General features: G+C 36.5%; 1 protein-coding gene across 4 annotated transcripts in view; it reads right to left on the bottom strand.

The window, feature by feature from the left end:
• Positions 1 to 16,616, bottom strand: part of arhgap18 (Rho GTPase activating protein 18) — a 55,773-nt gene that overhangs the window by 18,633 nt on the left and 20,524 nt on the right. For 2 of the 4 annotated variants that reach the window (XM_015359696.2, XM_069195969.1), the window contains 8 exons: positions 15,909 to 15,986; positions 12,819 to 12,978; positions 12,441 to 12,523; positions 10,834 to 11,040; positions 9,554 to 9,700; positions 8,204 to 8,328; positions 5,340 to 5,395; positions 372 to 4,560 (listed from right to left, as the gene is read on the bottom strand). In XM_015359696.2, coding sequence (XP_015215182.2) covers positions 4,469 to 4,560; positions 5,340 to 5,395; positions 8,204 to 8,328; positions 9,554 to 9,700; positions 10,834 to 11,040; positions 12,441 to 12,523; positions 12,819 to 12,978; positions 15,909 to 15,986 — 948 coding nt within the window. In that variant the 3' untranslated portion in view covers positions 372 to 4,468. Of the gene's footprint in view, positions 1 to 371; positions 4,561 to 5,339; positions 5,396 to 8,203; positions 8,329 to 9,553; positions 9,701 to 10,833; positions 11,041 to 12,440; positions 12,524 to 12,818; positions 12,979 to 15,908; positions 15,987 to 16,616 lie in introns of those variants that run through there. The other 2 variants (XM_015359703.2, XM_069195970.1) reach the window with 2 other exon arrangements.

Below are 16,616 nucleotides of genomic sequence, written 5' to 3'. Positions count from 1 at the left end.
GTGTAATTGCACCTGCAGTACAATAATTTATTGAACTGCTGGATAATGAACATGTGCAGCTGTGCCAATCATGTAATATGTTTCCTTCAGACTTGCCTATTTTCAGGTCAAGGAAATATGGTAGTTATTGCTGGCACAGAGTGCGTTATATATAGACCAACTGCTGTTTATATCTTCCCAAAACATTTTCACCTCAGAAAAATAATCAATCTGTACAATTCTATTTTTGTAAAGTATTAATCTATACAGATAGAAAATAAATCAAAATTACCAAGAACTTTGGTATTTGTGATTATCATTAAGTAAATCAACAAATTCAACTGTCATACCACACAATGTGAGCAATTGCAAAAAAATGCCTTCATTCATCAATGTAACTAATGTTACAAAGTATATGCTACTGTATAACTGCAGGTCATTTACAGAATGCAGCATTTTAGATTTCTTCTTAATGAGGTGGTACTGGCACTGTGTTAGAGAATTGTCCTAGTAGGAAGCAAAGCACAGTATCTGCACACAGAATTGATAAATTTCTCCAAACCAGTATAATTGGCCACATAAATTAAATCAACAGAATGGACTATACGTAGACACACTATTAATTTTATGTTTCAGATTAAATGGCCTTAATAAAAGTTGTTACAAACATGAAACTGCAAGATATGCAATTCCTTTTAGAAATGTTCTACAGTTCAAATTATTATATAAAGGTAGAAAATCTTCTTTGCAGAACACAGGCTAATCTCCTAACAATGCTACCAACATTTTTATAAGAAATATTATTCCACACTTTCAAAAGATATGTTGGTTGACACTCTAGCAGAATGTGTAATAGAAAAAATTAAAATGCACTCTTTTATCTTTTATTTTTTTAAACGGAAACTTTGTCACTGCATATTGTGCTTTTTAAAAACAAATTCACAAATACATTCATACTTTTTTCACATCAAAATCTTAAATTATTCTTAGGTATTATGTCTTGCACATGCACAACCTCCTTTTTCATAAAGTTTGTGGAATTATCTGACAAAGTAATTAAAATTCAATTTCTGCATTCTGTCAACATACCATGCTGTATCTTCCAGTTGAGGAGTCTGTGTTTTGGGAATGGGTATCGAGGATTAATTAACTACTCCATGGTACTTTTCTTCTGTGATGCAGGGGATACAGTGCTTGAATAATTAGCATGAGGAAAACAATGTGAATATAAGTTGTAAAAAGAAGACGAACAGATAAGAGTAATTTCACAAAATGTGCCCAACTATTGCTTATAAATACAGTATAATCTTGGGAAACATTGTGGATAGGGCTAGCGAGAGAGAAAAATATTGTGTATTCTTTCATTTAATTACAAGAAACTAAGTTTATTCAGAGAAAGCAACATGTTTAACATGCATTTTCCCACATGACAATTAACAGACATCCAATACATGAGGGATGTCTGTTTCCTGACAAGTTTAAATGTCAGGTAACAGACACACTAGCCCCCTCTTCAGTTAAAGGAGGATACCCTGTGTTGCCAACACTCTTAAGACATTGATGGGTATAGTCCAGTGCATTAGAGAGTGGCCTGTTCAGTATGGCAAAGCTATTAAGTGAATCTAGTGATTACAGTGAAGAATACACAATATTGGTATTCCAAGTAATGTGGCAGTGAATGTTAATTAAGTGAGCACAACTATGTTCTTAATAATTAGTGATTTACAAAATACATAAGCATTTTTGCAGCTCCCATTGACAACAGAATAATAAGTCATAAAGATATGTTCATTGCAGGCTCAGTTTTGTACATTAAAAATAAAAACTAAACATTTCTTCATATGACATAACAGTCCAATTAGCTTTCAAAACATATATTTATATTCCAAAACACAAACTCAATGAGAAAAAAAAATCATGTAATATGTTAACATTATAGAACATACAGTACAGCAGTAATGAAAGGAGAAAATTAAAGCAGCACCCTAAACATTTCCACAGAATCTTTGCTTCATAACTCGTTCCAACATCCGCAATTTGTTCTGTTCTGTGCCCCAAGTACAAAAGATTCCTCGCCTTTGCGTAATGTTACACTTAACAGGCAAAACAATTACTGATCTTCTTTAAGTCTATAAAAAATTAAGAGCTGAGAGATTATTAAAACATGACATTAAATATACGAATTATCATTCATATTACTTTTGATGCAGTAAAATTACTTTTAATCTCGATGTTTTCTATCATTGCTATATTACTGTATTTTAGTGTAAATGTCAAGTAATTAAAATGTAATATACTAAACATTCATGTGCTTTGTAATAGATCAAGGTTAGATAGGTTAGATAGATTTAAGGTGCCCTAAAAATATTGACCCCCCACACACACACACATTTCCAGATTGTTTCTGTGTTTCCATTCAGGACACTGACCTATAGGAATTTACATTCAGAATCAGTCTAATTCAATCAAAAACAACAGACTCAATCTCCTCCAGACTAATAAGGCAAAAAAATGCTAATGATATGTAAACAAAATTGATTTTTAGAGAAACATAGAAAAGATTATTTTAAGAAGTCACACAATTAGTGTGGTTTCTGTCTGTATGCAATCAATGTGATTTAACTTGTCTAAAGAGTAACTGTATCTTTCTCTTGAAGATCCCTCAGTTTGGATATGTAATTTCAAGCCACAACTAACATTGTTTATGTGACACTATGAAGGCTAAACAGGTTTAGAAACAAATCATCCCAAAAGTCGTTGAAACGCAAAGATAATTAGAAGATTACAAGATCAGCACCACTGAAATTCATTCAATATTCACTCAGTACATGGACAATAATGCTGTCCCTACAGAAAACTGATTAGTGTGGCCAAGTGATAAGAAAGAAGCGATTACTGTTAAAGAGTTTGTAACCAAGCACGTATAAATACTACAGACTTGATATATGAAGACAGAAGGGTGTTTCTAGTACGAAGCCCAAAAAAGAATATAACCAAGCAAGTAGTAGCCTTATCTTATTACTTCTCATATCGGTAGGGACTGGAAAGACTGTCAGGTTTGAAAAGAACATGGCTAGTGCATAGTACAGACATATCCTAGAGGAAAACCTGCTTGAGTCAGTCAAGAATCTAAAACTGGGTTGACAATGTATCCGCATAACACTGACCCCAAGCACAAGGCAAAGATCCCACAGCAGGGCCGTGGCAAGAACAAAGCAAATGTCCTTGAGTGGCCATCTAGCTCCTGACGCCAATGTCACATTTCTGGCAAGACTCCAAAACTGCAGTCAATCAACAATCCTCAACAAACCCACTATAACTGGAGCAATGTTGCCAGGAAGGATAGGCAACAATTATACCATCCCACTGTGTGGTGCTGGCAGAGACCTCGAACACTCACTGCTCCCAGCGCAGACTCGGGGATCTGAATATTTATGCAATCAATAAATTAAATCTGCATAATTTGTTTGTACGTTTTGGTTTTGTTTATTCTCTTTCACACACGACAGTGCTCAGTTTTATCATTACAGCTTTTAATAGAAAAAAAAGTTAATTTGAAAATATATGTTATTTGTATGAAAATGAGATATTATTGGTGAAAATCTCCTTAAGGCACTTTAGTATAAGGGATTTTACATTCAAAATACGACAAAGTTTGTTTAACATTTTGAATACGCATTGGCTTTACTGTATAAGCCTACAAAAAATAACATTTTTCGTTTGATTTCAAAGCTTTGCAGGGCTTCCGCAAGGGCAGACACGACTTTTTCTTAAAGTTCATTTGCAAATGTTAGCAGAAACTGCCCGATTTGGGCTGTGTACTTGTCTCTCTATCTCCTTCTCCTTCCACCTGTGTATCAGCTATGTCCACCTGGATACAAAGAGCATGTTCTCCTTTTATATTACACAACTCTGTCACGTTGTTGTGAGGTTAAAGTGACTTTATCTTTAACAGAGAGATTCTGCCTTTCTGATAAAAGGTGCCAGTAGAGAGATTACTAGAATTCTAAAAGTGGCTTTTTCCCATCTGTGCTGCTTCAATTTTAAATGTATTCAGTACAAAGCTAATGGCATTTTACAGATTTTGTTCTTGACCTCCCAGAATTTCTCTTGCCTTTGTACACTATGAACACATTACATGGAAAATACTCATCACTGACATTTGTAAAAAGTCTATAACCGGCATCCAGGCTTTAGTGGTAAAAGCACTCATAAATAAAAGTGCATTATTATACAGTGCTATTTTCAACTTAAAGCAAAGGCTTTGTAATGAGAATGCTTTCATTTTCTTGCATAGGCTTGGTTATTTAGATTGACATTGGCTTAGCCACCGCATTACACAAAATCAAATTTTTTATCCGAGGTTTTAACGTTCTAAAATGATAAACTTTTAAATACGCTTGTTCAATTGTCTTTTACCTCTGAGGAAGTGGCATTTCCCTTTTTTCTGTGAAATACCCCCAGAGAAAGTACGAGTGTGCAAGAGGTCCTAACGGGAGCGCGACTTTATAACCCACTCCGCACTGGGATTCAACTGCAGCAGATCCTTCATGTAGGTTTCATCATCCAGGCAACGTTCCCCTGTTTCGAATAAAACCAAGAACCCATTAGGAAATGGGCAACTGGGCTACCTTAGCCACAGTTCGCTCTGTAAAATCCATCCCTCTATTTTCTAACCACTTCATCCGACCAAGGGTCACAGGAAGCTGCAGCCTATCCCAACAAGCAACAGGAGCAAGGCGGCATACACCCTGGGTGGGACGTCACAGCGCACACGGACACAAACACAGACATGCACACCAACACATGAGGGCCTATTTTCTCAGAAGCTGAGTGTGGTCCTTGGGCTGTGGGAGGATACCGGAGCACCCAGAGGAAACCCATGTGAACAAGGGGAGAACATGCAAACTCCACACCCAGGTGTGGAATTGAACCCAGGGCCCCAGCACTGCTCACCACTGAGCCACCATGCATAAAACACAGAACGATCCTTAGGAATTTGTCAGCAGTTTCTGTTCTTGTTTGAACTTTGGAAAATTGTTATTATAAAGATATTTGTTTGTGGCTGGGGTCCCAAGTTTATTTGGGTCCTTGTACACAAACGGAGCAAGCCCTGTACTGTTACCTACAAGAATGTGTGAAAACAGAGGTACCGTAGTTAAACACTACTCTGCCCCTAGGAAGAGAGCCCCACTACTCTATTCTTCTCCTGCCAATACCCTAGAAAGTGATCTTTAAGTTTTCAGTGTAAAAATATGTTTTTTTGAAATTGTAAATAAAGGGCACGTTAAAGCAGGGAGGACGATCCTTTCAAATTTAATTACTGTTTTAACAGCAATGTAATCTAAAAAAATACTTACCAATATTACCTCCAATTTCAAACAAAGACAGTTCTTCTCTTTTTATGGACACAGCACTGCGGAGAACAAAGTTAAATAGAAAATTTGAAAAAGATATTAATAAGATCAGAAGAATGGTTACAAACTGGAGGAGATATTCGACCCATCCAGCCCATTGGGTAGCTGATTGATCCGAGGATCGTGAAAAAGCAGGGTACTGGCTTCGACAGCATGACTTCCATGCTCCCTCAACCCCAGTATTCCTACTATTATTGTAACACGATTGTAGTTTTGATCTGTGTGATTATATTTGGCTTTCCACATCTTTACACCAATCACTTCCGATGTCTGGAATGAATGATTTATTCATATTGTGGAAGCTGATTTACTGGAATCCTAACAAAAACATCAAGTTTTATTTCAACAATGAGTCAGCAACCAAAGAGTTCAGGTGAAATGGCCTCCTTTCTTCTGTATTCTTTTTTTTTTGTTTGGAAAATCTGAAAAGGTGTCTTTGTGGCTTGATGGGAGTATCACAAAAGGATCATATCCACTCACAGTTACTGTATTTAAAAAGCACATATCAGGCATTCTGCCACCACATTAGCTGGCACCCTAGGTGTAGTTCTGTTTCTTCCCAGCAGAGGCCGCTGAAACTTCACTTCACTGATTCCGGATATACAGTATACAAGATATACGTATATACAAGAGTCCTGGCGGAGTCCCTACTTCCCTTTAACATAAAGTAATAATAAGTGTATTTCTGATTAAATGCCGTTTCAAGACTTCATTTCTTTCTTGTATATGATTTCAGCAAATCATGAGAAGAAAACAGCGTTTACAATTTAGAGTTATATATAATTTCCATTCGGAAGTCACTGAATTTACGTTTCAAGGTTTTGAAGTTCTGAAACACCGCTGATTTTTAGACACTTTTAGATATATGGGAACTGCCAAAAAACACACTCTACATACAAAACAAGAATAACCCCTGCTTCCTTTTCAATACAGCAAATAGACTTATAAACCAATAAACAGCCTTCTACCAACATACTGTAACTTCCACTATTTGCAGTAATGTTTATGCAAATTAAATTAGATACTTTTAAGTATATAATTATAATAATAATCAGGCGCTGGTACTGAGTTTTCCATTTGTTAAAACACCACTTGAGATATACAATCTTGTTCATCTGTTAATTATACTGTAGGCCTCTCTCAAATATCTCTTTATCATAAAAAAATAAAACAGTGGATACAACTCAGCTGTATTCAGTTCTCACCACTCACAATAATTCTGAAAAACATAATTATTGATTGGCATAAAACAATCATTCCAATCAATAATTATGAAATGACTCTTCAAGTAGTAAACGATTCACTGTTATCCTCTGACACAATCTGACATTTTGATCCCCTTTAAGCCTGTTCTTTAGATCTAAGCACAGCGATTGAAACTGTTGATCATCAGCTATTGATAGAGCACCCTGAAACTCTTCTAGATTTACAGTAGCTGTGCCTGTGCATTTGGTACTGTACAATGGTTTAAATCATGCCTCACAGATTTTAAACACATGCTTGAACCTGCCTAAACGAAAATGCAGTATTCCGTGGCAGTCTTTTCTTGGGCATTTACTTTTATCATTAATCCTGCCCCCGCTAACAGACTATCTACTGTATAGAGACAATGCAAATGTTCAAAGCCATAGTAATGACACGCAACTGTATGTATATAATAGTGTACATGATAGCGAGTGACATGGCATTCATAAATTATTGTGTCTCACTGGTCTTCTGTGTGACAACAAACTGCAGTCAGTTCTGACAAAAGAGATCTTAATCCTGGGGGCTTAATCACATCTTGATAAAATGGCCTAGTCTGCCCTCAATGTAGCTTGTTATGTCATTAATACAAAAGCATCAACACAAAACTACTGATGTTACTTTCGATCCTGATACTTTAATTAATACACACGTAACACATGTTCTGAGTGTCCTTCCTCCAGCTCAGAAATATCTCCTACGTGAAATGCTTACTCTATAAGGAATGCAAAGAAATTAATGAATGCCTTAAAATCCCCAAGCCTCTTATGAGGAACAAATGAGGTAGAGCGTTTAGCTATTGGGCCTCTAAACTGTAAAATGAACAACCAGACAAAGTTTAGAAATGTCACTGGCGTTATCTTTTCTTGAATAGCCACATTCCTAAGGCTGCCAATATTTTAGATTGCCACGCAAGGACTTCAGTTAAATGTGCTCTGGTTTATGTTCGCTCACCCATATTAACACATTCTCCTTGCCCTGTCTCCCCAGTAAGTCAATCATTACCTGTACCTCACAAGCAAACGAGTAAACCCTCCCTGATGAAAAGCTGGGCTCAGTATGATGGACCCAAATCATTGTTTAGTTCAGAATGGCAAAACCTAGACACTTGACCCATACTGGTTGACTAGACACAGTCTTCAAATACACCAGCCTGGACACCTGAACAGCCTGAACCGCCAGCCCACGCTGACTCCTATTACTTAATATCTGATGGAGGCAAACCTTGAAGCTATCACCTCCAAGAGAATCGTTTTCCTCCATTGTGAGATTTTGTTGTTTTTTCTCCATGCTTAATGTCTGCCCTTTTAACTCCGATATACTTGTGCAGATGAATGCACAAGTATGCTCTCTGATAAATTGTTGTGAAGGGCAACATAACATTTAAACACTGAATTGAAAAGAACAGACTAAACTGATGAAAAATGTTGAATGCAAATATACACCTCTCTTCTCTATACGACAGTCTCATTTTTAACAGCTTTATTAAAAAATAATCCCTTTAAATATTTCACTTAGGACGGCAGTTTTTAAGAAAAAACAAATTGAAATGTTTTTCGTACCTTTCCTGGCTAAGAAACCTGGCCAGTACATCGCTGGCCTTCAGCTCTTCTGTTAGTTGTATGGCCATAGAGACTTTGGTGAACTGTGGTGCCTGTACTCTTATAACTCCTTGAAGAGAATCAGACTAGAAAAAAACAAAAATGGGCAACGACAAGTGTTATTCATTTTTATTTCAATAAGCATATCTTACCAAATCAAATTTCGTTCTAAGGCTTAGCACATTAAGACTATGTACACCCAAAACAGTACTGTGATTTCTTTAATACCTTTTTTTCTGAGACATATTTTAGTATTTGGGCACATTACAGTAACTGGGCATTCATTTATTTAATAAAAATGTATTCAAAATAATGCTGGAATTATTTTAAATCCTATATTTCCTGAAAAAGCAACAATGATTATTTTGAATTATAGGGTTTTCTGTATTTTAATACAGCCCCTTAACTATACACCTTCCACTTAATCTTAAGGTTTAGAAAACCACTAGGTAATATAAGGCGTGTATTATATTTTAGTTTGTAAACAACATTAATAAGTCATATGTTCATCTTTATGCACAGAAAACCCACAATCAAGTCACACAAGGTATTAAATAATACCATTTACTATATGATTGATGAAATTAGCATAAACTTGAAACGAGAGCAAAATGTCATGGTGTTGCAAAACATTTCCACTAGGTGGCGCTGACAAAACCTGTGAAACAATAATACCATCCAACTTGTAATTCGGCTTTACTCTGTCTTCCCCTAGCATTACATTCACAGGTCAAGAGTCTAATATTTTATTTGATATTAAATCAAAATAACAAGAAAAATGTAAAATTAAGCATATTATACTGTACGATGCATTTTACCTTCAGCTGTGAAACATCATATTCCTTATCAGTTACAGTATTTGAGACAAACTTCAAATGCTAATGCTAACCTTTTTGGTCTGTCCACTGAACAGTACACCTCAATTAAAGTTACAAATGTGTTAAAATATTGAATGCAACTGTCTCCTATCAAACTAGAAAATGTTCTGAGCCTTCTGTCCAATACATCATATATTTTTTAGAGATGCTGATACCATCCATACTAACTAGCAAAAATAATCGAGTGAACATTTTATATAAAAGGAAAAAGGTCCATAACCCTTGTATTTTGGTTTCTTACAACATGGACAAACAAGTCTTAATCTTTGTTGCATTTAGACCGATATGACGTTTTGGTATCAAGCAGTGAATACAATGCGTTTTATTCTTTCCATCATAATCTTCACAACACACAGTATTACACAAACGACCTTTTACTGTGAAAAAGGGCTGGAGTCTACAAGGCCTCTCAGTTTTTACCAACAGTACTCACCTCTGTCAAGTTCTTCTCGTGTTTGTCTGCTTTTTCACGGTCATAAGCCATTTTCTTAAGCAGTTTCTTCATAGCTCTCTCTTTGGTCATCTTCTTCTGGTTTTCCATGTTTTGTTTTCTAACTTGATTGACAATAAACTTCGGTATCTGAAAAGACAACAGTACACAGTACACTGAAAAACAACAGTCCTAGAATCTACTGCATTAACATTCAGAAGGGAATATATTTTTAATCCGATGTGTTTATTAAGGTCTTGTTTGTATTAAGCTTAAAAAAACTGAAGATGTAATTATTTTCTATTGTAGGTGAGCATGAAGGTAGGTTACTCCCAAGTAAGCATGAATTATCTTATTAAGCCAAAATATAAATATTTACAGGACAGATCAGCCGTTTTTCTATCAGCGCCATAGTTCCTCATCAAAAGTTTTTTTTTTAAAGAGCCTCCCTGCACCACAATATACGGATGCAGCCATTCAGATTGCTCATCGCTGTGGGAAGATGACTTTGCTGTGCACTTTGTATTCATCACACTGCCCAAAGAATCTTCACTGGCCAAAGAAAGATCAGTAGGTGGCAGTTCTAGTGTATGAGATGTTAGTGAAAACATTTGCTTCATTTAATCTGTAGTCTTACTTCTTCAAATTCACTTAATAAGTAATATTCATATGGAATCAAGTACTGCAACTAAAGGGATTTTAGTAGCTAAAAAAATAAGTTCTTGAATGTCATTAACAATACTATTAATATAACTATAACATTAATATAGCTAGTAGTGTTAGTGTATTTCACTTTTTTTCATAAACATCTGCATCGAATTCTTTAACTCATTCCATCGTGATTATTTTGGAAAAGTTGTGATGCACTTGTTTTAACTGCACTTTGCTGTCATTATTGATGCAATGCACTGGTGAACTAGAATGTGAAATCACCTTAAATCAAGGAGTGGTGTAGACTGATCCATTCATAGGCACTAGTTTTAATCTGAGTGAGGTACACAATAAGGGAACTACAGTATGAATTTTTGTTAATAAAGTGGTATAGGCTCAGTTAATTCAAAGAACAAAATGGTTCAGGGCTAAAACACTGTAAACATAAAAATCCACCCTAGTACCTAACTGCTGTTGCAGTTATTCAAGAGTCCTTAAATAAGTCTCAATGTCTTGCAATCAAATCATTGCAATGCATAACAAAACAGTTAATTCATCTCGGAAAAACATTGACTGGTTAAAATGAAGAGATTCCCTTTGTTAGCAATTGTAAGAAGGTAAAAGCTGTTTACCGTCCAGAGAACGTTTTGGTATCTTATGAGGAGCCACACAATATTTGCTGTCCCAGTAGCCACAGCAAACTCCTGTTGATCACTGGCCTTGGAGCGCACACCCTTGCACATGAAGAGATTGGGAGCCATTACAACAGCAACATTTTTCAATGTCATTTTATTCTTCTCTCTGTTGTTTATCACTCTTTGTAGAAATTCCACCAGTGCCTTGAATATAAGAGACAGACAATAGCACACCATAAAAAAACAATATCTCATTGTTTAGTGCTATAATTACCTAGAGTAAGAGAGCCATTCTGGGAAAAACACATTCAGGTTCTCTTTAGGCTATTCATTCATGCGTACAGTAAATATTTCAAAGTCCTAAGAGAACTAAGAGAGTGTTCATGTAAAATGTATGTATTGTTTTATTTTCTCTTGAATATTTTTTGCTTTTGACTAATTGGAAAAAAAATAAAAAAACAAAGAATGTGGAGGCACCTCACATGTTTATTACTCTCTTTTTAATAACATTTTACGTTTTGAATCATATATGTGAATGATTTTGAACACAGCAACTGTTAGATCACATACAATTCCACTATTATGTGCGTGTGATGTCAAAGGCTTAGATACTTACCACCAACTGGCAATACAAACCTACAACTTCCTTTAATGATGTTAATAATAATAGTGTTTTTTGGATAACCTTTGCACTTTCATGAGGTTTCAATACTTTCAATACTGCATGACTTCAGCACAGCCACAGATGTCCCTGAGTGGTGTGCGGTTTGTCACATGCCATTTCTGTTGTTTTCTTTATTGAAAACATGGACTGTACTTGCCAGCAAGACTTTATACCAGAAAAACAAGTGTGTCACGGTTGGAGACAATAGTCTCACCATCCACATCAATGTCGATCCTGATCAGATCGGTGTTGTGGTGCAACATTTTTTAGTATTTGCCGTTTGCTATTTTTAAAATAATTAAACTGTATTTAGTGATGTGCAGTTTTGAAAACCTTAAAAGCGGGATGGATATTAAAACAAATATGGAATTTATGGGTTACTGAGACATTCAGGATTATCAGGTTCTGAAATTGTTATTCAGGATTATCAGATTATCGGCAAGATCCAAGTTATTGGTGCAAAGACACAGCACTTCTTCGTTCTTAAAACTCCTCTTGTTGGCCTCAACACCAGAGGGCAGTGGTGTGAACACAGCAGCACTTTCACAGGGAGCAATGACCAAAATCAAAATCAGCAGAAGCTTGAGTAGGCAGCACAGTGGGGCTATGCTAGGTGTTGTTGCCTCACAGGGCTGGTGCCCAGGGTTCAAGTCCAGACCTGGGGTGCTAAATGGGGTTTGTGGAGTTTTTACAGTATATTCTCCCTGTGTTCACGTGGGTTTCCACACTGGTACACACTGGTACTGTGCAGTAGGTTGATTGTCTTGTGGGAAAAATGACCCTGGTGTGAGTGTCCAGCTGTTTGTGTGTGCCCTGCGATGGATGGACAAGCTAGTGTACGTGTACTTGTCCTTTTCAAACATACGACTTGGACAACAAATTTTGAGACAAACTAAGAAAGAAATAACTGGAATATTTAAAGGAATTTCCTAGATCCTACCTTTAAGGTACCCCTGTTAGGTTCTGGAAGAAGCAGCAGGAGAAGATTAAGGGCTTGAAGTTGTTGTTTCTTCGTGGGTAATTCTGTTCAGAAGATCCAATGTTGGTAAATACAACAACTGCATTACAGTAGCCTTATTTTTTTTCTAGTCAATGAAAGAAAGAAACTGAAACACTGAGTATACATAAAAAATGATAACACATATGTCAACACACTTTTCAGAATGATAAAAATGAGAAATTATTCAAAGCAATAAGCTCAAGAAAGTGAGGAAACGTAATTAACTACACCAGTAAGATAAATCATGAAACTATTTATGACTTGATTGCTAGGTAGCATTTAAATGCCAAGGGCTTCAGAGCGCTTCTGTGAACCTACTTTGCACAGCTATGAAAGCGTTGAGGTATTCCAGAGTTAGCAATGGGTGTGGCAGCTCCCTGATGAAAAGCTTCAGAAGGCTGGCAGCATCATGCTGCTTCACACTGTCCCAGACAAAGGTTCCCTCATAGAACTTAGCTTCCAGCTCCTCGCAAATGGTCTTGTAGAAATAAGATGACAGAGAGATTGTATTAAGACTACGTTCTAGTTAGTTTCATTTCTAGATGACCCAATAAGGTCAAACAAAATAAAGTTTCAATCATTAACATCACACAGGAGTATTTAAACACAGAGAGATTACACAATGCATTACCTTAGCTAACCCCTACCTCCATATTCCAAAGAAAAAGAAAATTAAATGGTTCTTTAACTTATGTGTCCGGACTGTCCGGTCCGGTTCTTGTTCTTGTGTGTCCGGACTGTGAGTAACTCTTGTATTGTATTGTATGTATTGTACTATTATTATATAATTCGTTACACTGTGGCTGTGTTGTGTGTGTTAAGCTGCTGTTGCACTGCAATTTCCCTCACGGGATCAATAAAGTATCTATCTATCTTAATGAATGGCACAGTGGCATGACGGTGACTGATCTGTCTAACCACACTAGGGTCCTTGGTTTGATTCCAGGCTGGGGAAACCTACAGAATGTTTACATTCGTACAGTACAGTATGTTCTCTTTGTGTCTGTGTAAGTTGTCTCCAGGTGCTCCGGTTTCCTCTTACAGTCCTGGTTAGATGGCATCTCTAGATGGCTCCTGTACTCCTGAGTGAGTAAGTGTTTGTGTGTTTGGGTCATGTGATGGAACACGGCACACGCGCTGTGAATATGGGTAGATGGATAAATGATATGTGTGACAGATTATATGCATGCCTTACACATGATGCTACTTTGCTGGAGTTTTCATGATCATCTAACCATGATGTGATAGCATCTCCCTACATTATCCAGCAATATGCTTTCAAACTCTAAATTCGTCTTGAAAGGTTTAAGTTGGCACAGATCAAATCCACAAAGTATTTGGTATTTTTCACATGTAGCAATTCCAGAATGTGTGAAACGTGTTCAAAGAGAGGAATACTGTAATAGTAAAAAACTACAATAAAATATGCAAATACAGGAAGGATAGTGTATTGTACATAATTTCACCTTGTGGAGTCTGATAAGAGAAGAAAATTATTCTGGCAGTGCACAATGCTTACATGAAACTTGCTTTCTCATTCTGTAATTTAATATTTCAATTATACAGTTAATTACAATTAAAAGAAATCAGTATGTTAACATGATCATCCTTTTATTCCAGCATTTCATTTACAAAAATATTGACTGTTCCTTTGTGAGATTTTCTGGATATCTAGATAGCACCTCCCAATATTAACATTCATAGCCAAAAAAGCCACCCACTATAGAAGAGATTTAATACTAATTTGACCTTTCCAATCACTTGGCTTGAGGATTAAAATCCTAGGCAGGTGAATGAAGAAGGATCCTGCATTAACATTGAAATGAATGATTTGGGAGAAATACACTTCAGAAACTAGAGGAGATAGGGATCAGTTTCTGTAGAAGTGAAGATTTGTAGTACTTTGGTTTGGTGAAATTGACAGAATGTTTTTCAGGTCGATAGAGCGACAGCAGACAGGTGTGTTCCCTTTACTCACACCTATCTAGAGCAATCAGTAAAAAAAGTGAATTTGCACCCCCATTTAATTTACCACATTATCATACTTCAACAACCATTACTCTTCTTTAGGTGAAACATTTCAAAATTCAGATTTAAATACTTATTTTGAGAGATTAAGATAAATTCAACTTTTGTTAATTCTAAAAGGTCTTTATGTCATTTGATTGCATGTCTTTGACTGACAATCAACCTCCAATCTGAGGCTTCAAACAGTGATTTAGATGTCTGATGTCCTGGGTGTGACTGTTGTCATGTCCTTGGTGTATAATACCATGTCACAATGTTTGGTGTGTCATCTTCCTAATGGGTGGAATGAGACATGAATAGTGTTAACTCCTTTGGAGCCAGATCTCAGTATTTTGCAAACATTTTGCAAGTATTTTGTCAGTCAATCGCCCCTTTGCAAGTCAGTAACACGCACATCTCGTACATTCAGCAAGTCAGTAACACGCACATCTCGTACATTCAGTAAGGATGAAGCTAGTCTGCAAGTAAAAGTGTCAGAGGAAGAGCAGAAAAGCTGATCACTGTAAGGAGGATGGCCGGCAACATTCAATACATTGTTTCTTCCCCACACCTCACACACAAAAATGCCTTCAAAACTTTAACACTTCCCAAAAATTGTGTTGAAAAAAGTGATCTGCAACTTTTGTGAGTTGAGGAGCGTCCTGGAGCAATTTCAAACGCCAGACTACTGGTAATTGCCACAAAGTCCAGAATCGGCTCAAAAAAGACATTGCACTGCCGATGTGTAAGTGCTTTTAAAACCGAGACCAAATGACATGTTTTTACCCAAATGGTTCAGGGAGTGTGGCAAAAGCTAACTAATCAAGTTGTAGAAGTGGATGTCCTGGCTTATTTCAAGAATGAGCTGGATGAGATGCCTGAATCAGTCAGCTACTAATTACCTAAAGGTGACTGATCTGTTTTTTGTATGTTCTTATGCTCTTGTGTTTATTATGTTCTTCCTCCCCTTTTAATTATTGCATACATATATAAGATAAGATAAGATCACTTTATTGGCCATATACAATTTCTTGCATTAGGAATTTGTCTTTTCGCATACCCCAGCTTGCTCTCCATGAGACACACAGACAGGGAGAAAAGCTTGGGGTCAGAGCCCCTGGAGCAGTTGGGGTTAAGGGCCTTGCTCAGGGGCCCAACAGAGTAGGATTCCTCCACCAGCTGTCGGATTTGAAGTGGCAACCTTCCAGCCACAGGCGCAGATCCTGAGCCACAGAGCCACAGAGCCACCGCTCCGCCTGTATAGTACGGAGTGCAGAGGCTGGTTTTGACAGAGAGTGTGTAGCCTAATCACCACAGAAAAGTAATTAATTGAATAAGAATGACCTGGAGAAAGGGTTTAATTATTTTAATTACAGTTTTTTAAAGGCTGAGAGAACTGACCTTGACTCTTGTAGCCACTCCTGGTATTCTCAGCAGACCTTCTGTTTCAAGACCTTCCTCTTCTATGTGAGAAATAATCTACAACACGGAAACAGAGCTTTTAGAAAATCTGGATCAACGCTTATCCTTTTAAGAGAAAAACATACAGTAACTAATCATTTAAAAAAAGTAAATGTACTTAATTTGTACAAGAGTGTAGGACGTCTTTTCTTAACAATGGAAATGTCAATACTAAATGAAATAATGTAATACAAAATACCTGTAACTACAAAGTGTGGTTTAAATCTTTATAAAAGTCGCTTTTTCACTAAAATAGCAGCAGTAAGGATAATTTGCCATGTTAGCAACTGGGATTACTCTGACACAAAACACAATTTTCATTTTGTTTAACCACAAAAAACTCCCTCCTCGACCCTTGAAGCAATTATCTAATTATCATTATCTAATTTAGGGCAGAATGTAAACCACAAATGCATCCAATTGACAATAACAGCATTGTACGAATTGCAAAACTGTTTTGGTTAAAAGTAGCTTTGTTTGGTTTTTAGGTAAATGTTATAATTACTAAGTGCCTAAGATAGTTTTTTACAACCAAGCTTTAATTTTTCACCGAGGCTGGTTTATTTTTTATCACTAACAGTGAAGTTCACTCAATTTTCATACTTAAACTTTACAATACTACATTCGAATAAAACTTTGCAAAGGCAG

Source organism: Lepisosteus oculatus, chromosome 2, assembly GCF_040954835.1.
Source record: "Lepisosteus oculatus isolate fLepOcu1 chromosome 2, fLepOcu1.hap2, whole genome shotgun sequence".
Classification (NCBI taxonomy): domain Eukaryota; kingdom Metazoa; phylum Chordata; class Actinopteri; order Semionotiformes; family Lepisosteidae; genus Lepisosteus; species Lepisosteus oculatus.
Note: the sequence above shows the minus strand (reverse complement) of the source record. Positions and strands in the feature narration are given on the sequence as shown.